The 17,415-nt window shown below is 40.8% G+C and overlaps 1 protein-coding gene across 4 annotated transcripts in view; it reads right to left on the bottom strand.

The window, feature by feature from the left end:
• LOC139155532 (tubulin tyrosine ligase 3-like) overlaps positions 1–14,376 on the bottom strand; it is a 57,334-nt gene extending 42,958 nt beyond the window's left edge. For all 4 annotated transcript variants that reach the window (XR_011557082.1, XM_070730704.1, XM_070730705.1 and 1 more), the window contains exons 1-2: positions 14,305–14,376; positions 8,464–8,548 (exon numbers count right to left, since the gene is read on the bottom strand). Coding sequence is in view for 3 of the 4 variants with exons in the window: in XM_070730704.1 (XP_070586805.1) it covers positions 8,464–8,469 (6 nt within the window). In the remaining variant the exon portion in view is untranslated. The remainder of the gene's footprint in view (positions 1–8,463; positions 8,549–14,304) is intronic.
• Positions 14,377–17,415: the final 3,039 nt, after the last annotated feature.

The raw sequence follows: 17,415 nt of genomic DNA, 5'->3' as shown, positions 1-17,415 counted from the left end.
TTTATTGGAAATATCATATTGGCACAGTTCTGGTGAAAACCGACTTTGAAGGTTCCTGTGGCTTTCACCAAATTAAAAGTTTTTCCCCTCCCCCAAACAATCAATCACACAGTCCAGTCAAGGTGCCATCCGGTTGCCTGGTAATGTTACTCCTCCTCTCTCTCTGACCAGGTGGGGGAATGTCCTTGGTTCCCAATAGAAAGTATTTTGTTTTGGCTACAAACCACAGCTATCTCTATTCCCCCCGCCCATCCCTCGGCTGCAGTGTGGCAATACTGAAGCTCCAAAATTGCTCCTGTCAGGATATATTCAGAGTTGACAACTGGGAGGGATTCAGCTTTCAATCAGTGGAGAAATACAGTCTGGAAATGGAATCTGGTGGGCAAATTTAAAATGGAGTCCTTAACCATTTTCTTTTTTTGGGTATTCACAAAGTTACCAAATCTACCAATTTGGAAGACAGACAAGTAGAATTAAATGGGCCTTATGCTGGTGATAACTGAAGAAACATAAGTTTAAGGTAACAGGTGAGGCTACAATTGTGATGTAGAACATTTGGGGTATATTTATGTTCCTTGCTGACTGGAAACCTGGCAGCAACAGCAAATTTGTAGTGGTGTTTGAATAATCCTACGTAGCTTCTGCTCTGGCAATCTCACACTACTTACCAGAGCTTACAAAACTTTTGCCAGACCCATCCTCAAATACAGCTCATCTGTTTGGAACCCATATCGCATCTCAGACATTAACACTCTTGAAAATGTCCAAAGATACTTCACCAGAAGAGCCCTTCACTCCTCCACTTGAAATAGAATACCCTACGAGACTAGACTCTCAATCCTGGGCCTAGAAAGCTTAGAACTAAGACGCCTTAAACAAGATCTAAATATTGCCCACAAGATCATATGCTGCAACGTCTTGCCTGTCGGCGACTACTTCAGCTTCAACCACAACAACATAAGAGCACACAACAGATTTAAACTTAATATTAACCGCTCCAAACTTGACTGTAAAAAATATGACTTCAGTAACCGAGTTGTCGAAGAGTGGAACTCATTACCGGACTCCATAGTGTCATCCCCAAACCTCCAACACTTTACCCTTGGATTATCTACAGTTGACCTATCCAGATTCCTAAGAGGTCAGTAAGGGGCGAGTACAAGTGCACTAGAGTGCGTTCCGTCCCGTCCTATTGCTCTCCTACATCTCCTATACCTCTCTTCTATTCCTATATCTCTTCTTCTATTCTTTCATTGATATGTTCTATTCCTATATCTTCTGTTCTTTTCTTTCTTAGATATATTTTACTATGAGTATCTCCTCTATAACCTTCATCATGCATTTTACTATGTGTATATAGATATATACCCACTAAAACCCTCATTGTGTATTGGACAAAATAAATAAATGAATGAATGAATGAATAAATAAATAAATAAATAAATTAATGAATAAATGAATAAATAAAATAAAATAAAATAAAATAAAAATAAGGATTGGTGCAATGAAAAACAACATCTGGTCATAAGAGGGGATGAAAATATATGAGACCACGGGAAGCCCTATAATATGAATTGTAGGAGGAAACAGACTTTACAAGAAAGAGATCTAGAAAGAGAGACAAAGAAGGGAAAATAAGGACTATCGCAAGTTGCAAGAGATTTGGACTTCTGAATTTAGAACAGCTTTTATGCCTTTGCAGAAGGAAAAGGCTTCAAACATTTAAATGGAACATTTAAAAAAAAGAAATTGCTAAGCAAGTAAAAAAAATGAGTAGTCCTTGAAGATTAGAGGGGAGGCAGCTGTGTCAAATAAATAGAAGCGTCACTGTTCCCATTAAATCACTATTATGAAACATAAATACATGTATGTGCTGACTCAAAAAATAAATTCATGATATTTGCTGTCTGCAAGAAGCATGGATTCAAGTAAGACATCAAAATCCATTTAACTCGTTTAACTTCAGGGGTTCAAACCAGTGATGGGCTCTTACAGGTACAGTCAGGTATGCAGAACTAGTAGAAAAATTTTGGTCAGATACGCAGAACTGGTAAACAATTTTGAATCTTTTTCTTATTTGCCCTTCTGGGCACTTGGTATGTTTTTCCTATCACAGTAAATGAGGTTGAATGTGTATACTTTTAGAAGAGCTGAGCGTGCATGTATGTGTACATACAGTTAATATAGTAGATAATGTACATTTTTGCATAAAACGTATCAGGAAAGACTTAATGAACTCAATCTGTATAGTCTGGAAGACAGAAGGAAAAGGGGGGGCATGATCGAAACATTTAAATATGTGAAAGGGTTAAATAAGGTTCAGGAGGGAAGTGTTTTTAATAGGAAAGTGAACACAAGAACAAGGGGACACAATCTGAAGTTAGTTGCGGGAAAGATCAAAAGCAACGTGAGAAAATATTATTTTACTGAAAGAGTAGTAGATCCTTGGAACAAACTTCCAGCAGACGTGGTAGGTAAATCCACAGTAACTGAATTTAAACATGCCTGGGATAAACATAGATCCATCCTAAGATAAAATACAGAAAATAGAATAAGGGCAGACTAGATGGATCATGAGGTCTTTTTCTGCCGTCAGTCTTCTATGTTTCTATGTTATGTGACCCTGTGTGTAATATGTATGTACACATATGGCATATATCCCTAGAATTAAATAGTATATTTTGGATGTTTAGTAGTAGTAAATAGGTAGGGAAATTGTACCCCTTTAAGACGAGGAGAGGCCAGGCACCTTAACCCAAACCCTTGACGTGAGTGACGTCAAGTTGGCCACTTTTAAGCCAGTCACATGACCTTTAAACCACCACCCCAGGTCACATGATCATCAAGCCACTCCAACCTGGTCACATGGTAGGCAAGCCACACCCACAAATTAAGCCACGCCCACAGTGTGGTAGTAAAAAAAAATTCAGCCCTTCACTGTTTAAAACTATGTATGAAAACACATGTGATCACAGGCAAATAGCATGATTATAAGGCTTGTTTCGCCCTATCTAGGCTTCAGATGCTTGTTTCAACTCCTACTCTCAAAACGTCACAATAGAGCACCACACACCAAGACAACTAGACCCAAGAACAGTTTTTTCTCAAATGCCATCACTCTGCTAAACAAATAATTCCCTCGACACTGTCAAACTATTTACTAAGTCTGCACTACCATTACTACTAGTTTTCCTCATCATTCCTATCACCCATTTCCTCCCACTTATGCCTGTATGACTGTAACTTGTTGCTTGTATGCTTAAGATTTTTACTAATATGATAATCAGTGTTCCCTCTAATTTTTTGGGGGGGTGGGTGGAAAAGTATAGTGTCTGAGCGGCAGTCCCTTTGGGATTGGGCGGCACAGAAATAATAAATAAATAAACAAATAAATAAATAAACAAAAAAAACAAAAACCCACCCTGTTTTGCCTCAGAGAATTTCAAAATAAAATACTGTACTGTACTGTGTGTCTATAACAGTGAGCTCATAATAGGGCAACTCTATCAATATCAAAATGCCACTTAAATAGTTGAGCTAGTTTCAAACTAGATTTTGATTTTCTTTCTCTCTTCCTTACTCCCATTCTTTTTCTTTCTCTTTTCCTTCCTCTCTTTTTTCTATCTGTTTCTCTCTCTTCCTCTCTTCCTCTCTCTCTCCTTCCCTCTCACTCTTTCTCTCTCAGCTTCTGGGCAGGTTTGGAAAACTCTGAGTTGATGATGATTTTTAAGTGAGCGATTGCTCACTGCTCAGCTTAGAGGGAACTATGATGATAATAATAAAACTTAATATTAACTGCTCCAAACTTGACTGTAAAAAATATGACTTCAGTAACCGAGTTGTCGAAGCGTGGAACTCATTACCGGACTCCATAGTGTCATCCCCAAACCTCCAACACTTTACCCTTAGATGATCTACGGTTGACCTATCCAGATTCCTAAGAGGTCAGTAAGGGGCGAGTACAAGTGCACTAGAGTGCCTTCCGTCCCCTGTCCTATTGCTCCCCTATATCTCCTATACCTTTCTTCTATTCCTATATCTCTTCTTCTATTCTTTCATTGATATGTTCTATTACTATACCTTCTTTTCTATTATTTTTAAGATATATTTTACTATGAGTATCTCCTCTATCACCTTCATCATGTATTTTACTATGTGTATGTAGATATATACCCACTAAAACCCTCATTGTGTATTGGACAAAATAAATAAATACAATAAATAAATAAATTGCTTATTTGACCTCTATGACAATCGTTAAGTGTTGTACCTCATCGTTCTTGACAAATGTATATTTTATTTTATGTACACTGAGAGCATGTGCACCAAAGACAAATTTCTTTTGTTTCCAATCACACTTGGCCAATAAAAAATTCTATTCTTTTATTAGTGCCAAGCTATGGGTTTTCCCTATTTTTCCCCACTCGGTGGATGCTTACATAGCCTCTCTAGATGTCTACAAGAAGCATCTAATAACAGATCTCTCTGGTTTGGGAAATTCTCATTATTTTCCCCCAAAACTTCATTCCTTACAACTAGGAAGATTTATTTTCTGAGTCCATGATTTAACTTTTCTGAATGATGGCTGGATATGTGATGCAAGATAGGTTGAACCATACACATGGTCTGGTGAAAATATTCCTGGACAAATATGCAGAGAATTTTTCAAGAGGGCTTGAAACTGAACCCTTTTGTTGAAAGAAACATCAAAATTCAAGTCTAATGCACTATAGAAGAAAGTAGGAATGTTGCTGTTATGAAACACTGGAATCATAAAGAACATTGGAACATAAAGTTCACGGCCATTTTTCAAAAAATACATTAATGCCGCAATTATGGCAAATAAATAAGATGAGATTGAATTCCTAGTACAAAAAGATACATGACTCACAAATGTAACTGTGACCTGTTAGGCTGACTCCCGCATTTGGAACATCGCAATTGACAATTGTACAATTTGTTCAAAAGGAACAGAAGCAATGGAAAAAGTGGAGGAGTTCCACCAATAGACTAAAAATACAGGTAAGTCCCACAATTGAAATCAGAATATTGATCACTAAGTGAGATGGCCATGCGATCGCTTTGTTCAATGATCACAATCTCAGCTCTACCAGCTGCAGTTGCTAAGCCGCGAAAGCCATCGTGAGGCTTCCAAGATTCGCCCACGTTTCTTCAACACTCCGTGGCTTGCATTGGCTGCCGATCAGTTTCCGGTCACAATTCAAAGTATTGGTCATGACCTTTAAAGCCCTACATGGCATTGGACCAGATTACCTCCGGAACCGCCTGCTACCGCACGAATCCCAGCGACCGGTTAGGTCCCACAGAGTTGGCCTTCTCCGGGTCCCGTCGGCTAAACAATGTCGTTTGGCGGGCCCCAGGGGAGGAGCCTTCTCTGTGGCGGCCCCGGCCCTCTGGAACCAACTCCCCCCGGAGATTAGAATTGCCCCCACCCTCCCTGTCTTTCGTAAACTACTCAAGACTCATTTATGCCACCAGGCATGGGGGAGTTAAGATATTCCTCCCCCCTAGGCCAGTGTTTCCCAACCTTGGCAACTTGAAGGTATCTGGACTTCAACTCCCAGAATTCCCCAGCCAGCAAATGCTGGAAGTTGAAGTCCAGATACCTTCAAGTTGCCAAGGTTGGGAAACACTGCCCTAGGCCATTACAAGTTATGCATGGTATGTTTGTGTGTATGTTCAGTTTTATTATAAGGGTTTTTAGTTGTTTTTTTAATTGGATTTTTTACATGCTGTTTTTATCATTATTGTTAGCCGCCCCGAGTCTGTGGAGAGGGGCGGCATACAAATCCAATAAATAAATAAATAAATAAATAAATAAATAAATAAATAAATAAATAAATAAATAAATAAATAAATAAATAAATAAATAAATAAATAAATAAATAAATAAATAAATAAATAAATAAATAAATAAATAAATAAATAAATAAATAAATAAATAAATAAATAAATAAACAAACAAACAAACAAACAAACAAACAAACAAACAAACAAACAAATAAATAAATAAATAAATAAATAAATAAATAAATAAATAAATAAATACAGGTTGTTAAACAGAGCATGAGGGTCCCTGAAAAGGTGGAGGGGAGAAAAGGAGTTTGGGAGGAAAGAAGTTGTTGGTACAAACGCAAAAGAAAGAAAAAGAAGAAGCTAAGAAAATGGGGGTGGAAGGGACACATTTTCAAGAATGGTAGAGTTGAAAAGATCAAAAGAAAATGAATGATTGATTATGGAGAGCCATAGATTTTTTTTATTTTAGAATTATTATATTTGATTGTGATGATAATAATGCCAATTGTGTATAAGTTTTGATTAAATAATATTATTTAGTTAAGGGTTATTCTTATAGGTTAACAATTTTCTATTAGATTGGTATAAGATTAGTTAGGTTCAATTAAATTTAGAATTAATTGAATTAAATATTCGTACTGACAGAGATAATACAAAGAATAAGACAAAACGAAATTGGGTCAATTGTTAATTAAACAAGTCATTAAACAACAAGGAATAAGGCTAAGTTACATGAACACATTCAGAAATTGAAAAGATACAGTGTTCTCACGATTTTCGCAGGTTCAAACTTCGCGAAAAGTCTATTCCACAGTTTTTCAAAAATATGAATTAAAATATACTTCGCGGTTTTTTCCCTTATATCACGGTTTCCCCCTCCTGATGACATCATATTTCATTGCCAAACTTTATTCTGCCTTTAATAAATATTTTTAATAAACTTTAATGAATAAACATGGTGAGTAATAATCTAAAATGGTTGCTAAGGGAATGGGAAATTGTAATTTAGGGGTTTAAAGTGTTAAGGGAAGGCTTGTGATAATGTTCATAGCCAAATATAGTGTATTTACTTCCTCATCTCTACTTCGCAGAAATTTGCCTTTTGCGGGCGGTCTCGGAACGCATCCCCTGCGAAAAGTGAGGGAACAATGTATTGCCAATAATGTTGGCGGTATTTGAATAAAATACTGTAATCAGAAGAACGAATGAAAGCAATAATAATGCTTTCATTCATTCTTCTGATTATTTTAATTGTTAAATTATTAAATTGTTTAATTTTAATATTATTGTTGTTATCTACTAATGCCTGTTTAACAAACATTATCCCCTGTTTAACAAACATTATCCCCCCCAGGATAAAATGGCCCCCACTCTTCCTGGTTCTGCCAGTGGGCCTGGGGAACCCAGAGTTGGATGGAGCCTATTAAATGGCTTATGTGATGTGTTGTCTCCGGAGTGAGGGGTGGAGGGCTATTATATTAGAAACATAGAACACTGACGGCAGAAAAAGACCTCATGATCCATCTAGTCTGCCCTTATACTATTTTCTGTATTTTATCTTAGGATGGATATATGTTTATCCCAGGCATGTTTGAATTCAGTTACTGTGGATTTAACAACCACGTCTGCTGGAAGTTTGTTCCAAGGATCTACTACTCTTTCAGTAAAATAATATTTTCTCACGTTGCTTTTGATCTTTCCCCCAACTAACTTCAGATTGTGTCCCCTTGTTCTTGTGTTCACTTTCCTATTAAAAACAATTCCCTCCTGGACCTTATTTAACCCTTTAACATATTTAAATGTTTCGATCATGTCCCCCCTTTTCCTTCTGTTCTCCAGATTGAGTTCATGAAGTCTTTCCTGATACGTTTTATGCTTAAGACCTTCCACCATTCTTGTAGCCCGTCTTTGGACCCGTACAATTTTGTCAATATCTTTTTGTAGGTGAGGTCTCCAGAACTGAACACAGTACTCGAAATGTGGCACTCTATATAGCGGGATCATAATCTCCCTCTTCCTGCTTGTTATACCTCTAGCTATGCAGCCAAGCATCCTACTTGCTTTCCCTACCCCCTGACTGCACTGTTCGCCCAATTATTTTATTAATTTATTATTTGATTATTTTCTTTTATTGGCATTACTTTTTATATGCGATGATTTTATATCCCTGTAAGTGGCCATGAGTTGCCATGTGTGAATAAGTGGCAATATTCTAATAAATAAATAAAAATAAAAGTAAGGTGCAGAATCAAACTGCAGTTCTTTAAAAGAACATTAAGTAATAGCAATGGAGCTCAAATCACCGAAAGTATGTTCTGTTTGAGTGTTAGGAAAACATTTGTAAACATAACAGCAGCTTGATAGGAGAAATAATTTTATTTTTCAAATTTTTATCGTCACCTTTCTCACCAGAAATGACTCAGTCATTATTTATATATCAAATTATACATTGTGTAATTATTTAGAGAGACAGCCAACTATTCTTTGCTAGATGTTTTCATGCAAAAGTGCCACCATCTGTTATTGATGCTTTAATTTAGAAAATGGCATAGAATACTTGATGACCTACATAAATGATGCCTTCAGTCCCCGACACCAAAATGCTACAATCATAATATTTTGCACACACTAATTTTCTCAATTCACCTGCATGTTCTAGGTGCCAGATCCACCGTCTGTACAGCAACTCACAATTACCAGGTACGTCAGTCATGGCGCACTGCACAGCCACCTGGAATAGACAAGTGAGAGCTCACCATTACAATGTGCTAGCTAAATTCTCCACATCACTTACTGTTCTGTCGAGCTCTCTGGTAGAATCCTCCCGAAAATTCACAGGTACAAATTTCAGACACACACACGTTTGAAAATTCAAAATTCTAGGTCCCCGGCAGTCGGGTTTCAGGCCCGGTTACAGCACGGAAACCGCTTTGGTCGCGTTGATGGATGATCTCTGGCGGGCCCGGGACAGGGGTTTATCCTCTGTCCTGGTGCTCCTTGACCTCTCAGCGGCTTTCGATACCATCGACCATGGTATCCTTCTGCACCGGTTGGAGGGGCTGGGGGTGGGAGGCACTGTTCTGCAGTGGTTCTCCTCCTACCTCTCTGGCCGGTCGCAGTCGGTGTTAGTGGGGGGCCAGAGGTCGACTCCTAGGTCTCTCCCTTGTGGGGTGCCTCAGGGGTCGGTCCTCTCCCCCCTGCTATTTAACATCTACATGAAACCGCTGGGCGAGATCATCCAAGGACATGGGGTGAGGTATCATCAATATGCGGATGATACCCAGCTTTACATCTCCACCCCATGCCCAGTCAACGAAGCGGTGGAAGTGATGTGCCGGTGCCTGGAGGCTGTCGGGGCCTGGATGGGTGTCAACAGACTCAAGCTCAACCCGGATAAGACGGAGTGGCTGTGGGTTTTGCCTCCCAAGGACAACTCCATCTGTCCATCCATTACCCTGGGGGGGGGAATTATTGACCCCCTCAGAGAGGGTCCGCAACTTGGGCGTCCTCCTCGATCCACAGCTCACATTAGAACAACATCTCTCAGCTGTGGCGAGGGGGGCGTTTGCCCAGGTTCGCCTGGTGCACCAGTTGCGGCCCTATCTGGACCGGGACTCATTGCTCACAGTCACTCATGCCCTCATCACCTCGAGGTTCGACTACTGTAATGCTCTCTACATGGGGCTACCTTTGAAAAGTGTTCGGAAACTTCAGATCGTGCAGAATGCAGCTGCGAGAGCAATCATGGGCTTACCTAGGTATGCCCATATTTCATCATCACTCCGCAGTCTGCATTGGTTGCCGATCAGTTTCCGGTCACAATTCAAAGTGTTGGTCATGACCTTTAAAGCCCTTCATGGCATTGGACCAGAATATCTCCGAGACCGCCTCCTGCCGCACGAATCCCAGCGACCGATTAGGTCCCACAGAGTGGGCCTTCTCCGGGTCCCGTCAACTAAACAGTGTCGGTTGGCGGGCCCCAGGGGAAGAGCCTTCTCTGTGGCGGCACCGGCCCTCTGGAACCAACTCCCCCCGGAGATTAGGACTGCCCCTACTCTTCCTGCCTTCCGTAAACTCCTTAAAACCCACCTTTGCCGTCAGGCATGGGGGAACTGAAACATCTCCCCCTGGGCATGTTTAATTTATGCATGGCATGTCTCTGTGTGTGTCTGTTAGCATATGGGGTCTTTTAATTATTTAAATATTTTTAAAATTTCTGTTTACTTATGATTTGTTTCTACATGTTGTGAGCCGCCCCGAGTCTTCGGAGAGGGGCGGCATACAAATCTAAGTAATAAATAAATAAATAATAAATAAATAAAACAATGTTCTTTATAATGAAAATTCACTTAAACCAAGCCCTCTTTTGGTGTAGCAAAGAGCACTCGTCTCCAAACAAACTGGTAATTTGTTCAAGTCCCTTATCAGTTCTGTGATACTTATCTTGCAGTTGTGAGGCAATTCACAGTCCTTCTTCTTTCACAAAGTGAAACACACTTTGCTCTGGTTTAGTTTCAAAGCGGGGAAAAATCAGCACACAAAGGTCAAAGTCAGTAAAGCAGTCATGAAACACAATGATCAGATAATCCTCCACAATGGCCAAACCCACAGGCTGCTATTTATAGCAGCCTCACTAATTACCACAGCCCCACCCAACCACAGGTGGCCTCATTTTCTTTGATAATAATCTCTCAGTTGTTGCTGCCTATGCATCGCTCTCCGCATTCGTGGCTGTATCATTAACTCTTGTTCCGAATCCAAGGAGGAGCTAGATAATTGATCTCCTTCTGAGCTGTCTGCCATACTCTCCTCCTCCCTGTCACCCATGTCTTCTTGGTCAGAGGAGCCTTCATCAGCAGATTCCACCGGAAGCAAAACAGGCCTGCACCATGTGGATGTCTCCCCCACATCCACAGTCCTTGGGGCAGGATCTGGGCCAGAGCTAACCACAACACCTACCCTGTGTATCTCTTAGGGTCAGCACAATCGGCTCTATAACTGAGGCAGCTACTCACTGTTTGCGTCTTTGTCTTTGTATCTGTCCATCGGTGTACAAATAATCCTCAACTTATGTTGTGGTTGGCTCTGGCCCAGCTCCTGCCCCAGGGAATGGGGAGGTAGATGCAGGGGAAACTTCAACATGTCATAGGCCTGTGTTATTGCCGACAGAATCAGTGCAGAGTTTAGTTTCCTCGGACGAAGAAGAAGGTGGGAGTGACTCAGCAGAGGAGGGCTTGGCACACAGCCAAGACAGTCAATCTCCCTTATCTTCTATTGATTCAGATGATGACATTTTGGACCCACGCAAGCACAGAATTATGCGTAGAGGAGACCAAGAAAGAACATATTACAGGAAATAAGGGAGGCCACCTGTGTTTGGGTGGGGCTCCAGTAACTTAGGGCTGCTGCTATAAATAGCAGCATGTGGGTTTGGCCGTTGTGGAAGAATATCTGATCATAGTTCGTTAGGAATCTTGTGTGCTGGACTTGTGTGTTGCTTTTTCATGCCTTTGAAACCAAAGCAGAGCAATGCGTGTGTGTGTGTGTCTCACTTTGTTGGAAGAAGAAGGGGTGTGAAGTTTCTTCACATCTGCTAGCTAAGTACTTAATGACTGCTTAAAGGAACTTGTACAGACTACCCAGTTGCTTTGGGAAGAGTGCTCTTTGCAATACAAAAAGAGTGCTTAGTTTATTTTGAATTTTGGGATAAAGAACATTGTTTTGAATTTTCAAACATGTGTGTGTCTGAAATTTGTACCCTTGAATTTTTGGGAGGCTCCTATCAGAGAGCCCGGCAGAACAACGTATAACCACCGTATAGGCCAAAATGTATGTCGCTAAGTGAGACAGTTGTTAAATGAGTTTTGTCCCGTGACTTTCCTTGCCACAGTTGTTTAGTGAATCAGTGCAGCTGTTAAGTCGGGACCACACAGTTGTTAAGTGAACCGGGCTTCCTCACTGACCCAAAAGGTGATCAGATGACCCAGTTACCGCCACTACCGGTGCAATGCATGCGCAGCTGGAGGTGGCCGGCGGAGGGGCGTGCGCATGTGAGCAAGATTTGGATTCTGCTCATGCAGAAGAAACAGAATCTCATGAGAGGACGCTCAGCTGCGTGAGATTCGGGTGGGGTTTTTTGCTTCTCTCTCAAACATGGGTCCTCTCGCGCATGCACAGAAGCCAAATCTCACTCGGACAGGCGTGCCCCTCCATTTTTGCTACCGGTATGCAGTGTGGCATGGAAGCAAAAAATAGCTAAAAATCACCGAAATCTCACACGGACATCGTGAGATTTTGCTTCTTGAGCATGCGCAGAAGGCAAACCTATGGCACATGTGTCACAGCTGGTACGTGGAGCCACATTTGCCAGCATGCAAGCCATTTATTGATTTGATTTGATTTGGTTTAGTTTGGTTTGGTTTGGTTTGGTTTGGTTTGACTTGACTTGACTTGACTTGACTTGACTTGACTTGACTTGACTTGATTTGATTTGATTTGTATGACCGCCTTCTGCCGCACGAATCCCAGCAGCCGGTTAGGTCCCACAGAGTTGGTCTTCTCCGGGTCCCATCGACTAATCAATGTCGTCTGGCGGGACCCAGGGGAAGAGCCTTCTCTGTGGTGGCTCCGACCCTCTGGAATCAGCTCTCTCCAGAGATTAGAACTGCCCTCACTCTCCTTGCCTTTCGTAAACTCCTTAAAACCCACCTCTGTCGTCAAGCGTGGGGGAACTGAGACATCTCCCCCTGCCTATGTAGTTTTTGTGCATGATATGACTGTATGTATGTTTTTTATATTGGGGTTCCTTGCTTTTAGATTTTTTTAAAAATTATAAAATGTTTTTATTGAATATATACATTAAAAACAGGGTACAGAAAGGCAAAGGGAATATATATAATGTACAGTCTAACATTTATAATTTTCTTATATAGTATTCGTAGGTGGGGAAGGAGAAAGAAGAAAAGGGAGGGGGTTGGGGAAGAAGGGAAAGAGATGTAAAGGGGAGGGGGGTAGGAAATTGGAACAGAAGAGGAGTAGTAAGAAGAGTGTATAGTGCCAGCGTTAGAGCTGGGGCTTTCATGCTATGCGGCCTTTGTTTTAAGCACATAGGTGGTGTAGATTTCCCTAAAGTTTTTATCTATATGTTTTCGATGTAATTGTTAGTGTCAACACGTATCAGTAGTTTAAGGATTTGATCTTTTAGATTTTTAAATGTACAATTGTTATTTTAGATTCTAATTATTAGATTTGTCATTATATATTGTTTTTATCACTGTTGTGAGCCGCCCTGAGTCTGCGGAGAGGGGCGGCATAGAAATCTAATAAATAAATAAATGAAATAAATAAAATAAATAAATAAATGACGCCCCTCTTCGAAGACTCGAGGCGGCTCACAACATAACAGCAATACAATATAAATACAAACCTAATGTTAAAAACTTTTTAAAAACTAATTTAAAACACATTGCTATAAAAACTTATCTGTTACACAATCATACACACTCAGTCCAACTGGACATCAATATAATAAAAGAAGAGGGGGGGAGATTAATTTGGAGGTACTGTTTTCTCATTATTCCCAGCAAGAAGCATTTTGGGGTAAATTCCATTAATATTTCCATGATGCCTTGCAAACATTTCTGAACTTTTTTCTAGCATCCCTTTGCTTCAGGACATGTCATTGTATTTGCGATGGATTTATGAACCCATTTTTTGCAGGATTTTTCCTTTGCTTCTGAGTAATCCCAGTTGCCACAGTAAATCACAAAGAGAGGGCGGTTTGCCAATCAATTTGATTTGCACAATGTAAACCTTACATAAATTACCTTCTAGAAATTGTTCCAGTGTGCACAATACTTGTGTACCCTGTACTTCCTCATACCAATTCATTCGCACCCCACCCCATCCTGCAGCCTTGTTCCCTCCTCCAAAATTGAAACCATTGCCATAAACTGGGGATACAAATCTAATAAAGCATTATTATTATTATTATTATTATTATTATTATTATTATTACAGTACTATTATTATTACCATCATCATCACCATCATCATTATTATTATTACTATTATTATTACCACCACCATCATCATCATCATCATCATCATCATCATCATCATCATTATTATTATTATTATTATTATTATTATTATTATTATACCCAATTTTAAACTATTCGTGTAACACTAAGGCACCACGTCCCCACTAAAGCTCGTGCATGAAACCATGGCTTCTAACCGGGATTCCAACCCCCAAACCATCTGCATTGATGACCCACGGGGAAGAGCGCCTCTGAGCGTGTGCAAAGGGTACTTTCCCTCGCCGCCAAGAGGGGAGATTTTGGAAGGGAATAGAGGAGACAGATCTCTCTCTCTCTCTAGCTCAGATTGGGACCTTCTGGCTTTGCAAAAGGCGTGCCGGGTCCTTCGCGCGCCTCGTTCGCCTCCCGCGCCCACCTCCCAAGGCTGGAGATCTGCAATACGAACCGGGACGGGATTCCGAGGCTGATCCGGGACCGGACAGCTCCTTCCCCATAGATCACTCCCAAGAGGCTGTTTGGAGTTTCTATGGAAACCAAAGCGCCCTGCCGCTGGGCGGGGAGCAAGCCTCTCCCCATTTTTGCCATTTTCCCCATTTTAATTTGTTTTGCTTTTAAAAAATTATGATCAGAAAGGAGCGGTGCATTCCAGTACACCGGAAAGTCGTGGCGATGAATGAAGTGGTTTGAGGAGGAAAAAGCAGATTTCATGACTTGTTTTATTTATTGTTTTATTTATTATTTATATATTTTTTCGTTTTTTATGCCGCCCTTCTCCTTAGACTGCGGGCGGCTTACAACATGTTAGCAATAGCACTTTTTAGCAGAGCCAGCCTATTGCCCCCACAATCCGGGTCCTCATTTTACCCACCTCGGAAGGATGAAAGGCTGATTTATTATTTTATTTTATTTTATTTATTTATTTATTTATTTATTTTTTCTTTGTCAAAAACTTTTGCAAGATGGCAGATATTGATATAAACATAAAACATAAATTGAGCAAGTACAGGTAAATTAGGACAATAGGACAGCAAGACATAGAAACATAGAAGATTGACGGCAGAAAAAGACCTCGTGGTCCATCTAGTCTGCCCTTGTACTATTTCCTGTATTTTATCTTAGGATGGATATATGTTTATCCCAGGCGGGTTTAAATTCAGTCACTGTGGATTTACCAACCACGTCTGCTGGAAGTTTGTTCCAAGCATCTACTTCTCTTTCAGTAAAATAATATTTTCTCACGTTGCTCCTGATCTTTCCCCCCAACTAACTTCAGATTGTGGCCCCTTGTTCTTGTGTTCACTTTCCTATTAAAAACACTTCCCTCCTGAGCCTTATTTAACCATGTAACATATTTAAAGGTTTTGATCACGTCCCCCCTTTCCCTTCTGTCCTCCAGACTATACAGATTGAGTTCATTAAATCTTTCCTGATACGTTTTATGCTTAAGACCTTCCACCATTCTTGTACCCGTTCAACTTTGTCAATATCTTTTTGTAGGTGAGGTCTCCAGAAGACAGGGACTGTAGGCACAATGGTGCCCTTATGCACGCCCCTTAGCAACACACACACACACACACACACACACACACACACACACACACACACATTCTAACAAAAAAAAAGGCAACGCCCCACTTTTGACACCACTTACCCTTTTCCAGATCAATCAATGCCACTATTTTTAAAAATGCGGGGAAGCCCCCTTTTAAAGGTCCTGCATTTTGCAGAGGGCTTCCTGTCTCCTGCCTGCCCCTTTTGGTGGCTTGGTCTTTTTTATATTATATATCTAAAATGGGTTAAATGGGGCCAAAAAAAGGAGAACAGGGCCATTCCGGGTGACATGTCTAGGGATGGCCAGGATTCTGAAAACAAAACAGTGGACATGCTTTGGAGCAGAAGGGTGTGTAGGAAGTAAAACCAGAGGGAGATGTCCCAAGGCTATGTGTGTTGTTGTGTATATGTGTGTATTTGCAGGGGAGCAGGTGAAATGATGGTTAGGTGGGCTTGATTTTACGTGATCTGTGAGACTTCCCTTAAACAGAATAGATAGAATTCTTTCCAGCCCTAACCAGGTGCTAATGATATTCCCAGCTCTTACCCACTTGCAAGCTCTTTCATTCCTTTGTGAGAAATGTTTTCCAAACCCTGTCTTGGTAGGTGGTTTCCCCCCCCACTGTTTTACTTGCTCCAGCCCTAACCACATACTAACACTGTTCCCAGGTCTTACCGGCTTGCAAGCTCTTTCATGGTTACTCTCTGTAAAGAAGAATGTTTTCCATGCCCTAAGTCTTTGCAGGGCTTTTTCCATTGTCTACTTGCTCCGACTGCTTCTTTCCAGGTGCTAAAGATGTTCCCAGTTCTTACTGTCTTGCAAGCTCTTTCATTGTTACTGTCTCAGGATAAAGTTTGTTATTCTCTGTAAAGAATGTTTTCCAAACCCTGTCTTAGATTTTTTTTTTTTCATTCTCTATTAGCTCCTAATGTTTCTTTCCAGCCCCTAATCAGGTGCTAACAATATTCCCAGCTCTTACCTGCTTGCAAGCTCTTTCATTGTTACTCTCTGTGAAGAATATTTTCCAAGCCCTACGTCTTTGCAGGGTTTTTTTTCCATGTCTAACTTGCTCTAAGTGTTTCTTTCCAGCCCTAATCAGATGCTAATGATGTTCCCAGCTCTTACTCACTTGCAAGATCTTTCATTGTTACTCTCTGCAAGGAATGTTTTCCAAACCCTGTCTTTGTAGGGTTTTTTTTTCATTGCTTTACTTGCCCAAATGTTTCTTTCCAGCCCTAACCAGATGCTAACAATATTTCCAACTCTTACCGGCTTGCAAGCTGTTTCATTGTTAACTCTCTGCAAAGAAGAATGTTTTCCAAGCCCTAAGTCTTTGCAGGGTTTTTTCTATTGCTCTACTTGCTCTGATTGTTTCATTCCAGGTGCTTAGGATGTTCCCAGCTCTCACTGGCTTGCAAGCTCTTTCATTGTTACTCTCTCAGAATGTTTTTTTTAAGCCCTTAACCAGGGGATAAAATAATGTGCTGAAACTGACCAGACTAAGGATGCTAGCCAGATGAATACATGATAAGCAGATTCTTTTCCCTATTTTCCTCCCAAAAAACTAAGGTGTGTCTTATACTGTGAAAAATACAGTAGTCCAATGTCTACCACCTCCCTTTGGGTGTATACAGGTTTTTGTTTTTTTTTAAAAAAACCCTCTGATATTTGTTGTGGTTCCGTCTGAGGCCCCTCAGGGAACGGCTGATCTTCTGTCGGTTTCCGGCTCAGAGGGGGAGGATGAGGAACAGGAGGTGCAGGCAGACGAGGAGGAGGAATCTCAGGCTGAGGAAGAGGGAGGACAGCCAGAGTCCCCCCAGAGGGAGCTCTCCCCAGCAAGCAGCCTGGATTCCTTAGAGGAAAATGCACAAGCAATAATCGATCTGCGACAGAGAAGAGCAACACAGCGCAGGGACCAATTAGCTAGGTACTTTCAGCACTAAAGAGGCAACAGCTGGGTTTGGGTGTGGTGCTCTCTGGAAAGGCTAAAAGGCAGACCCACCC

Source organism: Erythrolamprus reginae, unplaced genomic scaffold (assembly GCF_031021105.1).
Source record: "Erythrolamprus reginae isolate rEryReg1 unplaced genomic scaffold, rEryReg1.hap1 H_27, whole genome shotgun sequence".
In the NCBI taxonomy this organism is placed as follows: Eukaryota; Metazoa; Chordata; class Lepidosauria; order Squamata; family Dipsadidae; genus Erythrolamprus; species Erythrolamprus reginae.
The sequence above is the reverse complement of the archived record's forward strand: the minus strand, read 5'-3'. Positions and strand labels throughout refer to the sequence as shown.